This window comes from Capra hircus, chromosome 3 (assembly GCF_001704415.2).
Source record: "Capra hircus breed San Clemente chromosome 3, ASM170441v1, whole genome shotgun sequence".
Taxonomy (NCBI): domain Eukaryota; kingdom Metazoa; phylum Chordata; class Mammalia; order Artiodactyla; family Bovidae; genus Capra; species Capra hircus.
Genome location: NC_030810.1, coordinates 67,261,905 through 67,275,116, shown reverse-complemented (window position 1 = coordinate 67,275,116; position 13,212 = coordinate 67,261,905). Strand labels below are relative to the sequence as shown.

At 42.2% G+C, this 13,212-nt stretch overlaps 1 protein-coding gene across 3 annotated transcripts in view; it reads right to left on the bottom strand.

Annotated features, from left to right (window-relative positions):
• Nucleotides 697-13,212, bottom strand: part of LRRC8D (leucine rich repeat containing 8 family member D) — a 131,617-nt gene continuing 119,101 nt past the window's right edge. For all 3 annotated transcript variants that reach the window (XM_018045729.1, XM_005678121.3, XM_018045730.1), the window contains exon 2: nucleotides 697-3,644. In XM_018045729.1, coding sequence (XP_017901218.1) covers nucleotides 1,066-3,642 — 2,577 coding nt within the window. In that variant the 5' untranslated portion in view covers nucleotides 3,643-3,644 and the 3' untranslated portion in view covers nucleotides 697-1,065. The remainder of the gene's footprint in view (nucleotides 3,645-13,212) is intronic.

Below are 13,212 nucleotides of genomic sequence, written 5' to 3'. Positions count from 1 at the left end.
AAAGAAGGAAAAATCATCACCCAAAAAGTACATTCTGCTAGCATTTCCCTGAACATGACCCTTCCTAGCTGCAGACAAACACAGGAAGTACAGCCTGTCACTAAAATGAATAGAAATAGTTTTCCAACTCAGTGAACTACAAATCTTACTTTTTCCCCCACAACAGTGCAAAGGGTAAGTAATTTAATGATATTTGCTTTGAATTTCTGTTATCTTCCAAATGGTGATAAATTGGAAAGATGTTAGTCATTAAAACATTAAAATTTTATTTTGGTTGTAATTAAGTTTATTTTAAACTAACATTTTCTATTTATTGGCAGCTCTATAGTAGTGATAGAAAAGCATATCATATAATCAGAACTCCAGACTGTGAAAAACAACTATTAGTAAGGAGAGAGTTCTTTTTTCTTTGATATTTATTCTTAAAAAACAAACCGAACTCCCTCAACGATCTACACTCTTTTGCTGCATTTCAGGCCTTCAAGAGTAGAAAATCTATAAAATGGGATTCTCAGAAGTGGTAGCACCAGTTAAATATTATAAGAAGTGCTTATTTTAGGTGCTTGAAATTAAAACAAAAAAAGAAATCAGTATTTCAGCAAATCTAAATTTACCTGACGTGCCTTCAGTGGTCTGAATTAAAGCCTTATTATACCAATTAAACAAAGTAAATCAAGACACCTCAAAAAAAGGTGGTATAGTAAGAAAATGTCAATTTAATCATTTACTTTAGCAGGCAAGCAATTTGTAAACATTCAGTAGCGGCAGCATCCAAGTTACAAACAATTTAAAAAGAAACCAAGATTAGTGATTATAATTTTTCCTTCCCTTTCCCCAGAAAAAAAAGAAAAAGAGAGAAAAGATTTGGAAGTAAATGACTTAAAACACTACAAACGCTGAACATTCAGTTATGTCTTCTATCGGCCTTCTATGCGTCCTCTCTCTGTGTTGTATTTTTAGAGGTGTATCTACTCCTAAAATGCATCATCTTGCAATAACTGGTACGTGAACATCTGCAATCTAGGAAGTGGTTCCTGCACACATATGTGCATGCAGGATCTCAGTTTAAATCCCATTTGCAAAGGGAATATTTATATCTTGATTCAACGCTTCTTTGACTTCGAGGGGAAGGGTGTCAAAAAGGTGATCTTCCACCACAAGCCCACTTTTCTTGAGCAGGCGACACTGGCCCAGCTGGGCTGGCAGGCGGTCCAAGCAGTTCCCCTTTAGCTCCAGCTGGGTGAGCTGTGACAGCTGACCGATCTTCTCTGGGAGGGATGTGATGCAGTTCTGCCCCAGATTCAAAGTCCTCAACTTAACACATTTAAACAGCTGTTTTGGCAGAACGTCCACTTTGTTCCCTGTGATATGCAAATGCTGCAGGTTCTGAAGCAATCCTATTTCTATTGGGATCATGGAAATGTTGTTGTAACTCACATCTAAGCATCTGAGTTTCTGTAAACTAAACACTGCCACCGGTAGGGATTCCAGCTTGTTGTTAGAGAAATAAAGTGACTCCAAGTTTTTGACGTGAGTGATGGAGGGTGGAATGGTGACAATTTTATTATGCCATAGTTTTAAACAAGTAAGTCGTTTTAAATGCTGGAAACTGATGATTTCTTCAATTGTGCGGATGTTATTTGACTTTAAATCCAGTTCCTGTAAGTTAGAGAGGCTGAAAATAGCATGTGGAATTCTCTCTAGCTCACAGTTTTGGAGTTCAAGCTCGGCAACATTCATCATTTTCTTAAGGCTGTTCAGTACCAGGAGTTTAGTGCCGTCATTATGAATGACTAACTTGGTGAGATGTGGGGCCACATCAGTAATGTTGGAGGGGACTTTGGTCAAATTGCTCTTCACGTGGAGGATCTTAAGGTGCCGCAACTCTCGGAGAGATTCGAGGCCTATCATCTTATTGTTTTCAGAGTTCAAATTGCCTATCAAGTACAGTTCGCGAAGGTTTTTGAGCAGATACACCCAGGCAGGAATTTCTGCCACATCAGTGAACTTCACGTGAAGGCATCTCAAGTGATCGCGGAGAAAGCTGAAAGCAGTCTGCTCCACTTTTGCAGGGCAGTGGCACAGGTGAAGCTCTTGGAGATTAGTCATCTGAGAAATCTTAGCAGGAAGTTTAGCTTCTGGAATCAGCTCGAGTTTTAGCACATCCAGGTCTGTGAGGTCAAAGACAGCATCGGGCACGCCTGACAGCATAAACAAATGGAGCTCCTGCTTGTCCTGGGCATTGCGTGACACGTGCTGCCTCAGTTTTTCAAATGTCCACTCGTGGTTCAAACTAATTTCCCGAAGCTTATTTTCACTGACTTCTGACAAGAACACCCCAAAACGCTTGGAATAGAGCTGGTCATACTGGTCTACCATGTGGAGAAGGAACGCGAAGTCATTTTTGACATCTGGAATGTCACTGAAACTGCTCTCTTCTCTGACTTTTTCAAAAGAATATTCCTTCAAAGGAATCCTGAATAACCAGAAGAGAGTGTAGAGGCAGATAAAACCATACACACAAATAATGGATATGTAACTGATGAGCAGCTTTTTCAGCATGTACGCCATGTTGTGGGTGCACTCGAACACCTCGTAACCAGTCAGGTGCTCCACTTTGGGCTTGCAGACGTGCTCAAAGCTGATTGCGTTGACAAAGTTTGCTGTGTAGCAGAGAATAAAAATGAATTTGGCCGTTTTGATAACTGTTTGGACCACATAGAGTTTATAGATCAGGTCACTGTCTTCCACGTGAGCACGGAACTTCCGCACTTTCTCGAACAGGGCTTTGGCCTGTTCCCCGTCCTTTTTATCCAGGATGGTCATGCTGGGGACTTCGATCACGGGCTTCTCGGCTGAAAATTTGAACCCAGTCTTGTTGATCATCGGGGTGCTGGCGCTGGGGCTCCCTTCATCACTGCTGGTAGACACGTGCTTTGGTAGAGTCTGGGCACCTGTTATTCTCTGCTTGTTTTCCTCCGAGTCTTCACACGCTGTCTCAGACAACGCTTTAGTAGTCCAAGGAGATTCAAAGCACTTTCCTAAGATCGAAACGAAATGCTCTACTTTTGAGCATGTTTTAGGATATTTGAACCAAAAGTTGCTACTGACCATGAGAATAATAGTATGTATAAGAGCAAGGTATGGAAAGTACTTGGAATACCACGGAAGGGCCAGATGGTAACACATCTGATTAATAAATACATATTGCTGGAAATCCAAGTTTGTTTTTCGGCCTGTTGGGTCTTTCTTCTCTTTCTTGGCCTCCTGATTTGGAGCCGTGGAATCTGCATGAGGATATGTGGCTCTGAGAGGTATGTCAGGTGTCACAGCAGATGCGCCAAAGGAAATCTCATTTGTCATCCGCCCATCTTGGTCTTGGTCTGTGGCTGATTCTGTCTTCGGGATGTTGGTGGTAATGTCGGCGTTTCCTGGTGTAGCGTGTGCCTTTGAATTTACAGGAGCTGGCAATACTGGCAAGCAGACCACCTGATCTTTGGTAAGTTGCATGGTTCCTGCAAAGATGGCTACCATCAGCATAACAACAGCCAGGTAATCCATAAACACGTCCCACCATGGTTTCAGGATTCGGTAAGTTGGCTGAATGTCATTAAGTGAAGCAACTTCCGCAAGGGTAAACATTCCTAGAAAACAGGCAAACAAAAGACATTATGACACAGATGCCAATGAAAACATTAAGTGGCAAAATGCTTTCTATTTCTAGCCTCTTCTTCCAGCCTCTCCAATCAGCCAACCTCCCTGGCACTCTACTCCTCCTACAGTTTTCTCTGCCTGGAATACTTCCTCCCCACCTCCCTTCACGAGGCTATCAGTTTATGTTGCCTTTCCCAGGAAGCCCTCCCTGATTCCTAGTCTGGGTGAGGTGCTTCTCTGATGTGCTCTCACACAACTGTGTACCTCTATCCATCACAGCCCTTATTGTATTAGTAGAACCAACTATTTACTTGTCTGATCCTCCCTAAGATTCTAAGTTCCATGGGATAAGGATCGTGTCCATCTTCCTTACTGTTATATAGCCAATGCTTGACACACAGTTGATGCTCAATCAGTGAGACATTGTATTAGTTCTTGATCATCACCCTTATCGCCATCATCACAATCATCAAAATTCCTCAAGAACATTTATTCATGGTCTACACATGGCACTGGCAGAAGAGCATTTTATTAAACTTAATTGCCACCACAAGCAACCTGGACCCACATGAGAATAAAAACTATTAGCCAGTCCTCAACATAAACATAGTTAAAGGAACACACAGCAAAGAAGCTGTGGGATCCTTGTAACCACTGACATTTTGCAGCTATCAAAGCTTCAGTGGTGGTTTTCAAGCACCTTGTACTCGGCACAGGTTTTGATCCCAAGAGAGAGAAGAGAAGGCTGATTGAGGAAGAAAATAAAAGATGTAGAGTGGAGAACATAGCAGCAGGGTACTGTAATGTCACACGGACCCCGAATGGTCACCAGCTCTGCCCCATGCATCCTAGCAAGGGTGACAACCCCTGAAAAACCAACACCAGCACACAATGATTCCAGCCTCAGATGGCTCTTCTCTTCTAGCATGCTGCCCATAGCAGCCACTCCCCACCAAGGGTTTTGTGCCCCTGCCATTTCCTTTTTTTTTCCTGTTGAACTCTGACTTATTCTTCAAGTCCCAGCTCAAGCACTACCTCTTTCTCAAGTTCCTATTGTACCCTCTAAAAATAATCTATTTCCAGTGTTGGCCTCTTCAACTAGCTCTTGAGCTCCTACTGGGTAGAGACTATGTCTTATTCACCCTTGGATCTACCGTGTCCTACTCTCTCCTCTTAAGAGCAAAGAAGGCAGTGAGTAGTGATGATGATGATGTCAAGGAGGATAGCAGCTATCATTTGTCATCTTCCTTCCATATACCAAGCACCATAGCAGGAGCTTTGTATTTTCACAATCCCCTGCTTCTGTACACAGCACATTCCTGAAAATGAATGTATTAAATTTGAAGCTTTGGGGGTCGAGGGAATGATTCCACTTCCAAAATGCTACACAGTCTTGTAAAATCCACCAGAACTCCTAAAATTAAAAATACAGATAATACTGAAGATGTGAGGATGTGGAGCAGTTAGAACTCAAACACTTCTGGTGGGAGTATGAATTTATACAAACATGCTGGGAAATTTTTTTTAATATCTACCCAAACTGAATATATGCACACTCTATGGCCCAGCATTCCCACTACTAAGTATACACCCGTGAGAAATACATATACCCCTCAAAAGACATGAATAAGCAATCACAAGAGCAGTCCACAACACCCCTAAACTGTAGGTTATCCAAACGTCCATCAGCACTAGAACAGAAAAATCAAATGTGGTGCATTTACAAAGTGGAACATTGGGCAGTAATGAGAATGAATGATCTGGTTATGTGGGTGTGTTCAGTTTATAAAATGTGATCTATACACTTAGGCTATGTACCTTTTTTGGTATGCATGCTTTAAATTCAATAAGGAGCTTCAAAAAGAAATGGTAAAAGAAGCTGTAGTAGAAACAGCTGCCCTAGGAATGTGCTGGGACACCACACTGAGGCTTTGCCTCATCCCTGTCCCAAGGCACACCCAGGCCAGCTGGGGTCACAGGCCGGCAGTCAGTAACTTCCTCCAGCAGCCTGTCCTTACTGTCCTCTCCCTGGCCTGAGAGGAAGGCCCTGCTCTCCCTGGGGTAAAATCTGCCACAGAAAAGAGGGTGCAGAGGTATGAATATACAATGTGCAAAAGCGCTGGTTGCTAACTGTTGAACATACACAGATGGACTATAAATGGAGCGTTGCCTGGATTCCATCTAACCTTCACAGCATTACTCTAAGCTGCCTAAGTGTTACTGCTTTCCTTTGACAAGCAAAGACATAGGCTCTCAGGAGTTACACTGTGCAAGTCAAATCATTAGTGGTGGAGTCTGGGCTTAAAATCTGATTTAAGGCCAAACCACCTGTTCTTTCTACCAGATTTGAAGGTCTCTTCTCATGTTTGCAAGCTACTTTTCCATAAAATGTCTCAACTGATTCTCACAATAACCCAGTGAACTAGGCATTACTATTGCCCAAGGATATGAGGAAACCTGAGGCACAAAAATCTTCAGCGACCTTCCTGAGCCACTTAAGTGACAGAGCTAACAGAATCTTTCATCTTGAAATCTCTTTCTCTATCACACTGTTATCCAGTGACTGTGCTCTTGGTTAAGCCTTGGCTGTTGAAGGAAGGACCTTCTCGCTGTTGTCCTTGGCTTTGAGGAGACAGAGGAATGAAATTATGTAATCCACACCTTCCCTAGAACAACCTTTCATGACATTCACTCAGAATTCAAAATAAAACATGCGTCAGGCACCATGGAGGAGCAGATAGAAATGGTCCTTCAAGGAGCTCCTGCTCAAATGGTAGATGAGAAGCAATAAGTGTATTATTATGACATGGTAAGAAAATCACTCTTGCCTGGTTAATGCAAAGTATAGGGGAGGCACAGAACAGGGCAAACTTACAGCCACACTGGGCAAATGGGAGGACTGCAGAGATCTGGTTTTTCAGATGAGACCGGAAGGATGAGAACTTCCATGGGGTTGTGGGGAGTAGAGGAATATAATTTTGGCAGAACAAATAGCAAGTCAATGGCATAGACACATGGGAGAAATTATGTTACAGAAACTATAAGGGATTCTTGTTGTTCAGTCGCTAAGTTGTGTCCGACTCTTTGTGACCCTATGAACAGCCAGCACGCCAGGCTTCTCTGTCCTTCACTATCTCCCTGAGTTTGCTCAAACTCATGTCCACTGAGTCAGTGATGCCATCCAACCATCTCATTCTCTGTTGCCCTCTTCTCTTGCCCTCAATCTTTCCCAGCATCAGGGCCTTTCCCAGAGTCAGCTCTCATCAGGTGGGCAAATAATCGGAGCTTCAGCGTCAGTCCTTCCAATGAATATTCAGGGTTGATTTCCTTTAGGATTCACTGGTTTGATCTCCTTGCTGTCCAAGGGGCTCTCAAGAATCTTCTCTACCACCGCAGTTCAAAAGCATCAACTCTTTGGTGCTAAGCCTTCTTTATGGTCCAGTTCTCACATCTGTACATTCTAATGTTATTCTGTTATTAGTCTAGTATGTCTCTGTATAGATATCACATTTCATGGGTTAAGTCAAGAGATGGAAAGCAAGGATGGTTTCAATGAAGTTATAAGGAAGTGCCTGGGCCATAGGCAGGAAACCAGTACTTTTTTGCAATGTCGACCATCGACTAGGTCTTATCTTGAACACAGGACTTAACTAATGTGTCCATTCTCCAATTTTACCTACCAAAAACTGGGTGGAAAACTGGAAGTGTTTCAACCACTACCCGAATTAAAGATGCAGTGGCACTTTGAAAATAAAAATTGCTCTTCATATATAGTATACATGAGTGTGTACAAAGTACATTAACTACATATTCATATAACATAGTTTATTAAGTCTCTTATGATCCTCAGGTGACTTTTTTCTAATCTAAAAGTCAAGTTAACGAGGGAAGAGACTGTATCTAGATATCTTGAGGCTTGATCTCCTTAGCCTTTAGTCAGAAATGGCTATCAATGGTTATTAGAGGATTTTTTTTTAAAACCTGAAGAAGGCACATTAATAAATACTAATTACATACATGCTTTGGGTTCCCCTTTATATGTCTTCAAGAATTACATTATGAGGAAGTAGATATCACATTCTAAGACTTCTCCATGGTACATATGAAAATCAGCTTAATATCCTATAAGCAAATATTTCTCATGGATGGTGACAAAGCTTTTTGTACTAAAGTTGAAAGGGGGAAGTTACTGGACTTTGGTTGGACAAAGATGAATCAGAAAATTATAGAGACTGGGTCTACATTATTTTATGATATATGATTCTATTTCTTATCTTATGGCCAATGATAGTAGAATAAACCAGCAACTAACAAACAGTCAGATTCAGAAATTAGAGATTACGATGGTTTGACCACCGTGTGACTATACTAAATTAAGCACTGAACTGTACACCTTAAAGGGCTTCCCTGTTGCCTCAGACAGTAAATAACTTGCCTGCAATGTAAGAGACCTGGGTTTGATCCCTGGGTTGGGAAGATCCCCTGGAGAAAGAAATGGCAACCCACTCTAGTATTCTTGCCTGGGAAATTCCATGGACTGAGGAGCCTGGTGGGCTACAGTCCCTGGGGTCACAAAGAGTCGGACATGGCTGAGTGAATATCACTGTACACCTTAAATGGGTAAATTTTATAGTATATGAACTATATCCCAGTAAAACTATTAAAATTTAGAAGTTAAACCTCAACCTTTGGTATTTTACTGCCTAAACCAACTCTCCGGAGAAGGCAATGGCACCCCACTCCAGTACACTTGCCTGGAAAATCCCATGGACAGAGGAGCCTGGTGGGCTTCAGTCCATGGGGTCGCTAAGAGTCAGACACAACTGAGCAACTTCACTTTCATTTTTTAGTTTCATGCATTGTAGAAGGAAATGGCAACCCACTCAGTGTTCTTGCCTGGAGAATCCCAGGGATGGGGGGAGCCTGGTGGGCTGCCGTCTGTGGGGTCACACAGATTTGGACACGACTGAATCAACTTAGCAGCAGCAGCAGCAGCAGCAAACCAACTCTCAGCAGAGAAAGGAAAGTGAAAGTAAATAGGAGTATAGCCTCATTGTTGGCTGCTGCTGCTGCTGCTGCTGCTGCTAAGTTGCTTCAGTTGTGTCCGACTCTGTGCGACCCCACAGACGGCAGCCCACCAGGCTTCCCCGTCCCTGGGATTCTCTAGGCAAGAACACTGAGTGGGTTGCCATTTCCTTCTCCAATGCATGAAAGTGAAAAGTGGAAGTGGAGCCGCTCAGTCGTGTCTGACCCTCAGCGACCCCATGGACTGCAGCCTTCTAGGCTCCTCCGTCCATGGGATTTTCCAGGCAAGAGTACTGGAGTGGGGTGCCATTGCCTTCTCTGCATTGTTGGCTGGACTACATATATTCTAAGTGCAAATATGTTTTTAAATGACTGCTAAGCTATTATGATTGAACAGAACTGGTTCTGGAGAAATATCTTTAGCATTTTACTCATCTTCTCTGAGCATCCATGCCTCACATATAAAATCTTGATATCAACATCTGCCTCTCAGGGTCATGTGGGCCAGGTATTGCAAATGCCTAATTCAGGGTCTGACACAAAGTAAGACCCAAAGACACCAGCTGAATCAGAATGCAGAGCAGAAAGCAAGACCATCTTAGTCAGTCTTTAATGAAAATGATTAGGCCAAATTCTTGAATTTTGAACTTAGCACGTAGCACTATGTACACAGAATTCATTCTAAAAAAAAAAAAAGACAAAATTTTGCATTCAATTTCATTTAGTCATTCAAAAAAATTTCATTTAAAATTATTTATATTGGGAGGTGGCAAATTATCCTAGAAAGAACACAACTTTTATTATCCAAAGAGACCAGGGTTGAAATCCTGCTCTTTTTCCCTATTTATTAGCATGTAAATGTGGCAGAGTTTGCTGGAAAACTTATAATAATGAGATTATTCTTACTAGCATAATAAGAAAAAGTCTAGCATTAAAACAGAAAAATATAATCATCTACCCTTATTAAAAAGAAAAAAGTGGGAGAACAAGATGGCAGAGGAGTAGGTGGACGTGGAGTACATCTCTCTCCACGGATACATCAGGAATACACCTTCAGACACAGAAGTGCATGCAGAACATCAGCTGGGAGCGGACAGGAGGACCTGACCAGTGAAAAGAATATATAGATCCACACAAAACTCAGTAGGAGGAAGGAACTAGGGGAAAAAACATGAGTATTAACAGGACTGGACCTACCCTCAGCTGGTGGGGGAACTGAAGCAGGGGTCCGATCTACACAGCGGGGCAATTGTCTGAGTCAGAGGAAAACCATTTAAGGCTAATATTGAAACAGTTGATCTGTGGCAGCCTAAATGGAATGAGAATCAGACTGTACTTGCTGCAATCATACATATGCCAGGCAGAAACGCAGGTGTCCTGGAAGGGGCAGTGGCTGGGAGCTGGAGTTTACGGATTGTGGAGCAATCCCAGTGCGAGGGCTGCTGCTGACTGAGGAGAGACCGATCAAGGGGATGTGAGGGAGGAGACCATGGTGGGAAATGCCTGTGGAGGAAAGCCAGGCAGCCATGGAAGCAAGGCGATACTGCTGAGTCATGCGTAGTGGGTGAAACCATTACCATAGCCTCTCTCCCTCCACAGGCCAGCATCAACAGCTGAGCAATACAGAGGCTGGGGCATCAAACACCTGACACACTGAATTACAGAGTAGGACCCCACCCAGGGGGCCCCTTTAAGTGCCTGATGTACCAATCTACAGGGTAAAAAGAAAGAAAGAACTTTGTGACCTCATAGACTGTAGCCTAACAGGCTCCTCTGTTCATGGGATTTTCTAGGCAAGAATACTGGAGTGGGTTGCCATTTCCTTCTCCAGGAGATCTTCCCAACCCAGGGATTGAACCCAGGTCTCCCACATTGTAGGCAGATGCTTTACTGTCTGAGCCACCAGAGAAGTCTTCAGGATCTACAGGGTGGGGCCCTCTATATGCCTGATGTGCCGAACAGCAGAGAAGGACCCCATGCAAAGGATCCCTCTAAGTGCCTGAACTGGCGGAGCTATGGAGAAAGACTAGCCAAAGAGGCCTTCTGATCGCCAGGTACAAGAGGCTCAGAAAAAAAGACTCTGATAGGGCCATAACTCCTCCTCCTTTCTCTCCCTGAACACTTAGCGCCACCAGGGTCCCTGCAAGCCAAGCAGCTGCACCACCTTCACACTCAACTATCATTGGGGCAGAGCTGCCGCAGGCAAAAAACCCCCCAAAACATCTTGTGTTTATGCATGCAGGCTCGCATCAGTCCTGTCCAACTCTTCGTGACCCTGTAGATTGTGGCCTGCCAGGCTTCTCTGTTAGAGAGGGGGTTCTCCAGGCAAGAATACTGGAGCATATTGGCCAATACTGGTTGCCATACCCTTCTAGAGCACTCTATTTCCTGCTGCTCTAGCCACCCCCCTGAGTACCTGGTGCTGCCAGAAGCCCTGCGACCCAAGCAGCCGCACCACTTCCATAGCTGGCCCTCACAGGGGCAAACCTAAGTGCTCCAGGGCAGCCTTAGGAACTAAACCCCAGGGGACAACCCACATGTAAATGTGGAAATAAAACCACAATTGAAACCCAGGGGCAGTGTGGCTAAGGAAGAAGACCCAAAACCTTCCTACAAGCTGTACAAGCTGTAGATTAAAATCACATGATCAACTAAGCAGATTCTGTGTCTATGGAATATATAAAAGGCCATTGAGAGCTCCCACAAAAGAAAACGCACTAGCTCTGATAGCTGTGGACACTGGAGGCAAGAACACACAGATGTAGGACCAGATTAGAATCTGAGCTGTCCAGAAATCAGTACAGTGTTGGAGGGCACTGTAAGTCCCAGCACAGGAAAGGACTCTGAGAGCAGAGGCTCAGGAAAAACATTTATTATTCTTATTTTTTGACTTGTTCTGCAGATTCTTTTGGATTTATTTTTTCTTTTTTTCTCCTCTCTGTTGTACTTGTCGATTTTATTGGCACTAAGAAATCCAATTGAACTTTTGAGTTTTTTTTTTCTTTTTCCTCAGTCACATTTTTAATTGTTGTCATAAACCTATACATTGGGCTTTTGCAGTTCTGTGGAGTTTTCCTTTTTTTCTTTTCTCTTTTTTAATTTTTTAAACCTACTGTTATTTTTTCTACATTTATTTCTTTGTTTGCTTTTCCTACTGTTCTTTTCCCCTTGCAGTTAATCTTTAACTGATATACATCTTTTTTATCTACCTCTGTTTAACTTTGCATATCTATTCTTTCTTTCTTTTCTTTCTCTCCTTTCCTCTCAACATATTTGTTAGTTTTATTTCCATTGCTTTATTCCCCAGTTGGCACCTTGCTTTGTTTTCCAGTTTGTGCTTTAATTAGTTTTGTTCTGGTAGATATAATTTTTGTTTTCCTTTGTTTGCTGGGTCAATCTAGTGTACTTAATTTTTGTTGGAGTGTTTTGATTTTGCCTATGGGTGTATATGTATATGTGTTTATTCAGCCACACTTTCTATTGTTGTTATAAACCTTTGCCTCTACATTGGGCTTTTGCAGTTCTGTGGAGTTTTCCTTTTTTCTCCCCCTTTTTCTTTCTTCTTTCATTTTTTTTTCTTTTCTCTTTTTTAAAATTTTAATTTTTAATTTTTTAAACCTATTACATTTTTTCTACATTTATTCCTTCATTTGCCTTTACTAATGTTCTTTTCCCTTGCAGTTAATCTTAAATGTATATAAATCTTCTTCATCTACCTCTATTTAACTTTGTATATCTATTCTTTCTTTCTTTCCTTTCCTCTCAACGTATTTGTTAGTTTTGTTTTCATTGCTTTATTCCTCACTTGGCACTTGGCTTTAGTTTTGTTTTCCAATTTGTACTTAAGTTAGTTTTGTTCTTAACTGGTAAATATAATTTTTGATTTTCTTTGTTCACCGGATCAATCTACTGTCGTTTATTTTTGTTGAACTGTTTTCACTTTGCTCATGGGGGTATATGTATATGTGTATATTCCATTATTTTAATTATTATTTACCTGATTTTGTAACTGCCATTTGTCTGGGGTTCATCTTTGGTTTCTCATTTTTGGATATTGGTTTTACTCTCCCTTAATGCCATAACAAACCACTTGTGGAATCTTGATTCCTGACCAGAGATCAAACCCTGAGCCTTTGGAGTAGGAACACTGACTCCAAGACCGTAGACTACCAGAGGACTAACTCTAGGGAGTATCAAATAGTAAGAACTCACATAAAGGACACCACTTGGATACAAGACCCGGCATCACCCAACCACCAGTAGCACCCTGTGCAGGACGCCTCATCTAAACAACAAACAAAACAAAAATACAAACCCAATCATCAACAGATAGGAGTACCACCTCACTCAGCCTTCCCATCAGAGGAAAAACAAAGAAAAACTCAGCACAAATCTCACCCTCTACGAAGCTCACACAAACCACTGGACCAACCTTAGGAGGGCAGAAACCAAAAGGAAGAAAGAATTCAACCTTCTTCAAGGAAAGAATCCAACTTTCCTTGAAGCATGGGAAAAGGAGACCTCAAATGCAGT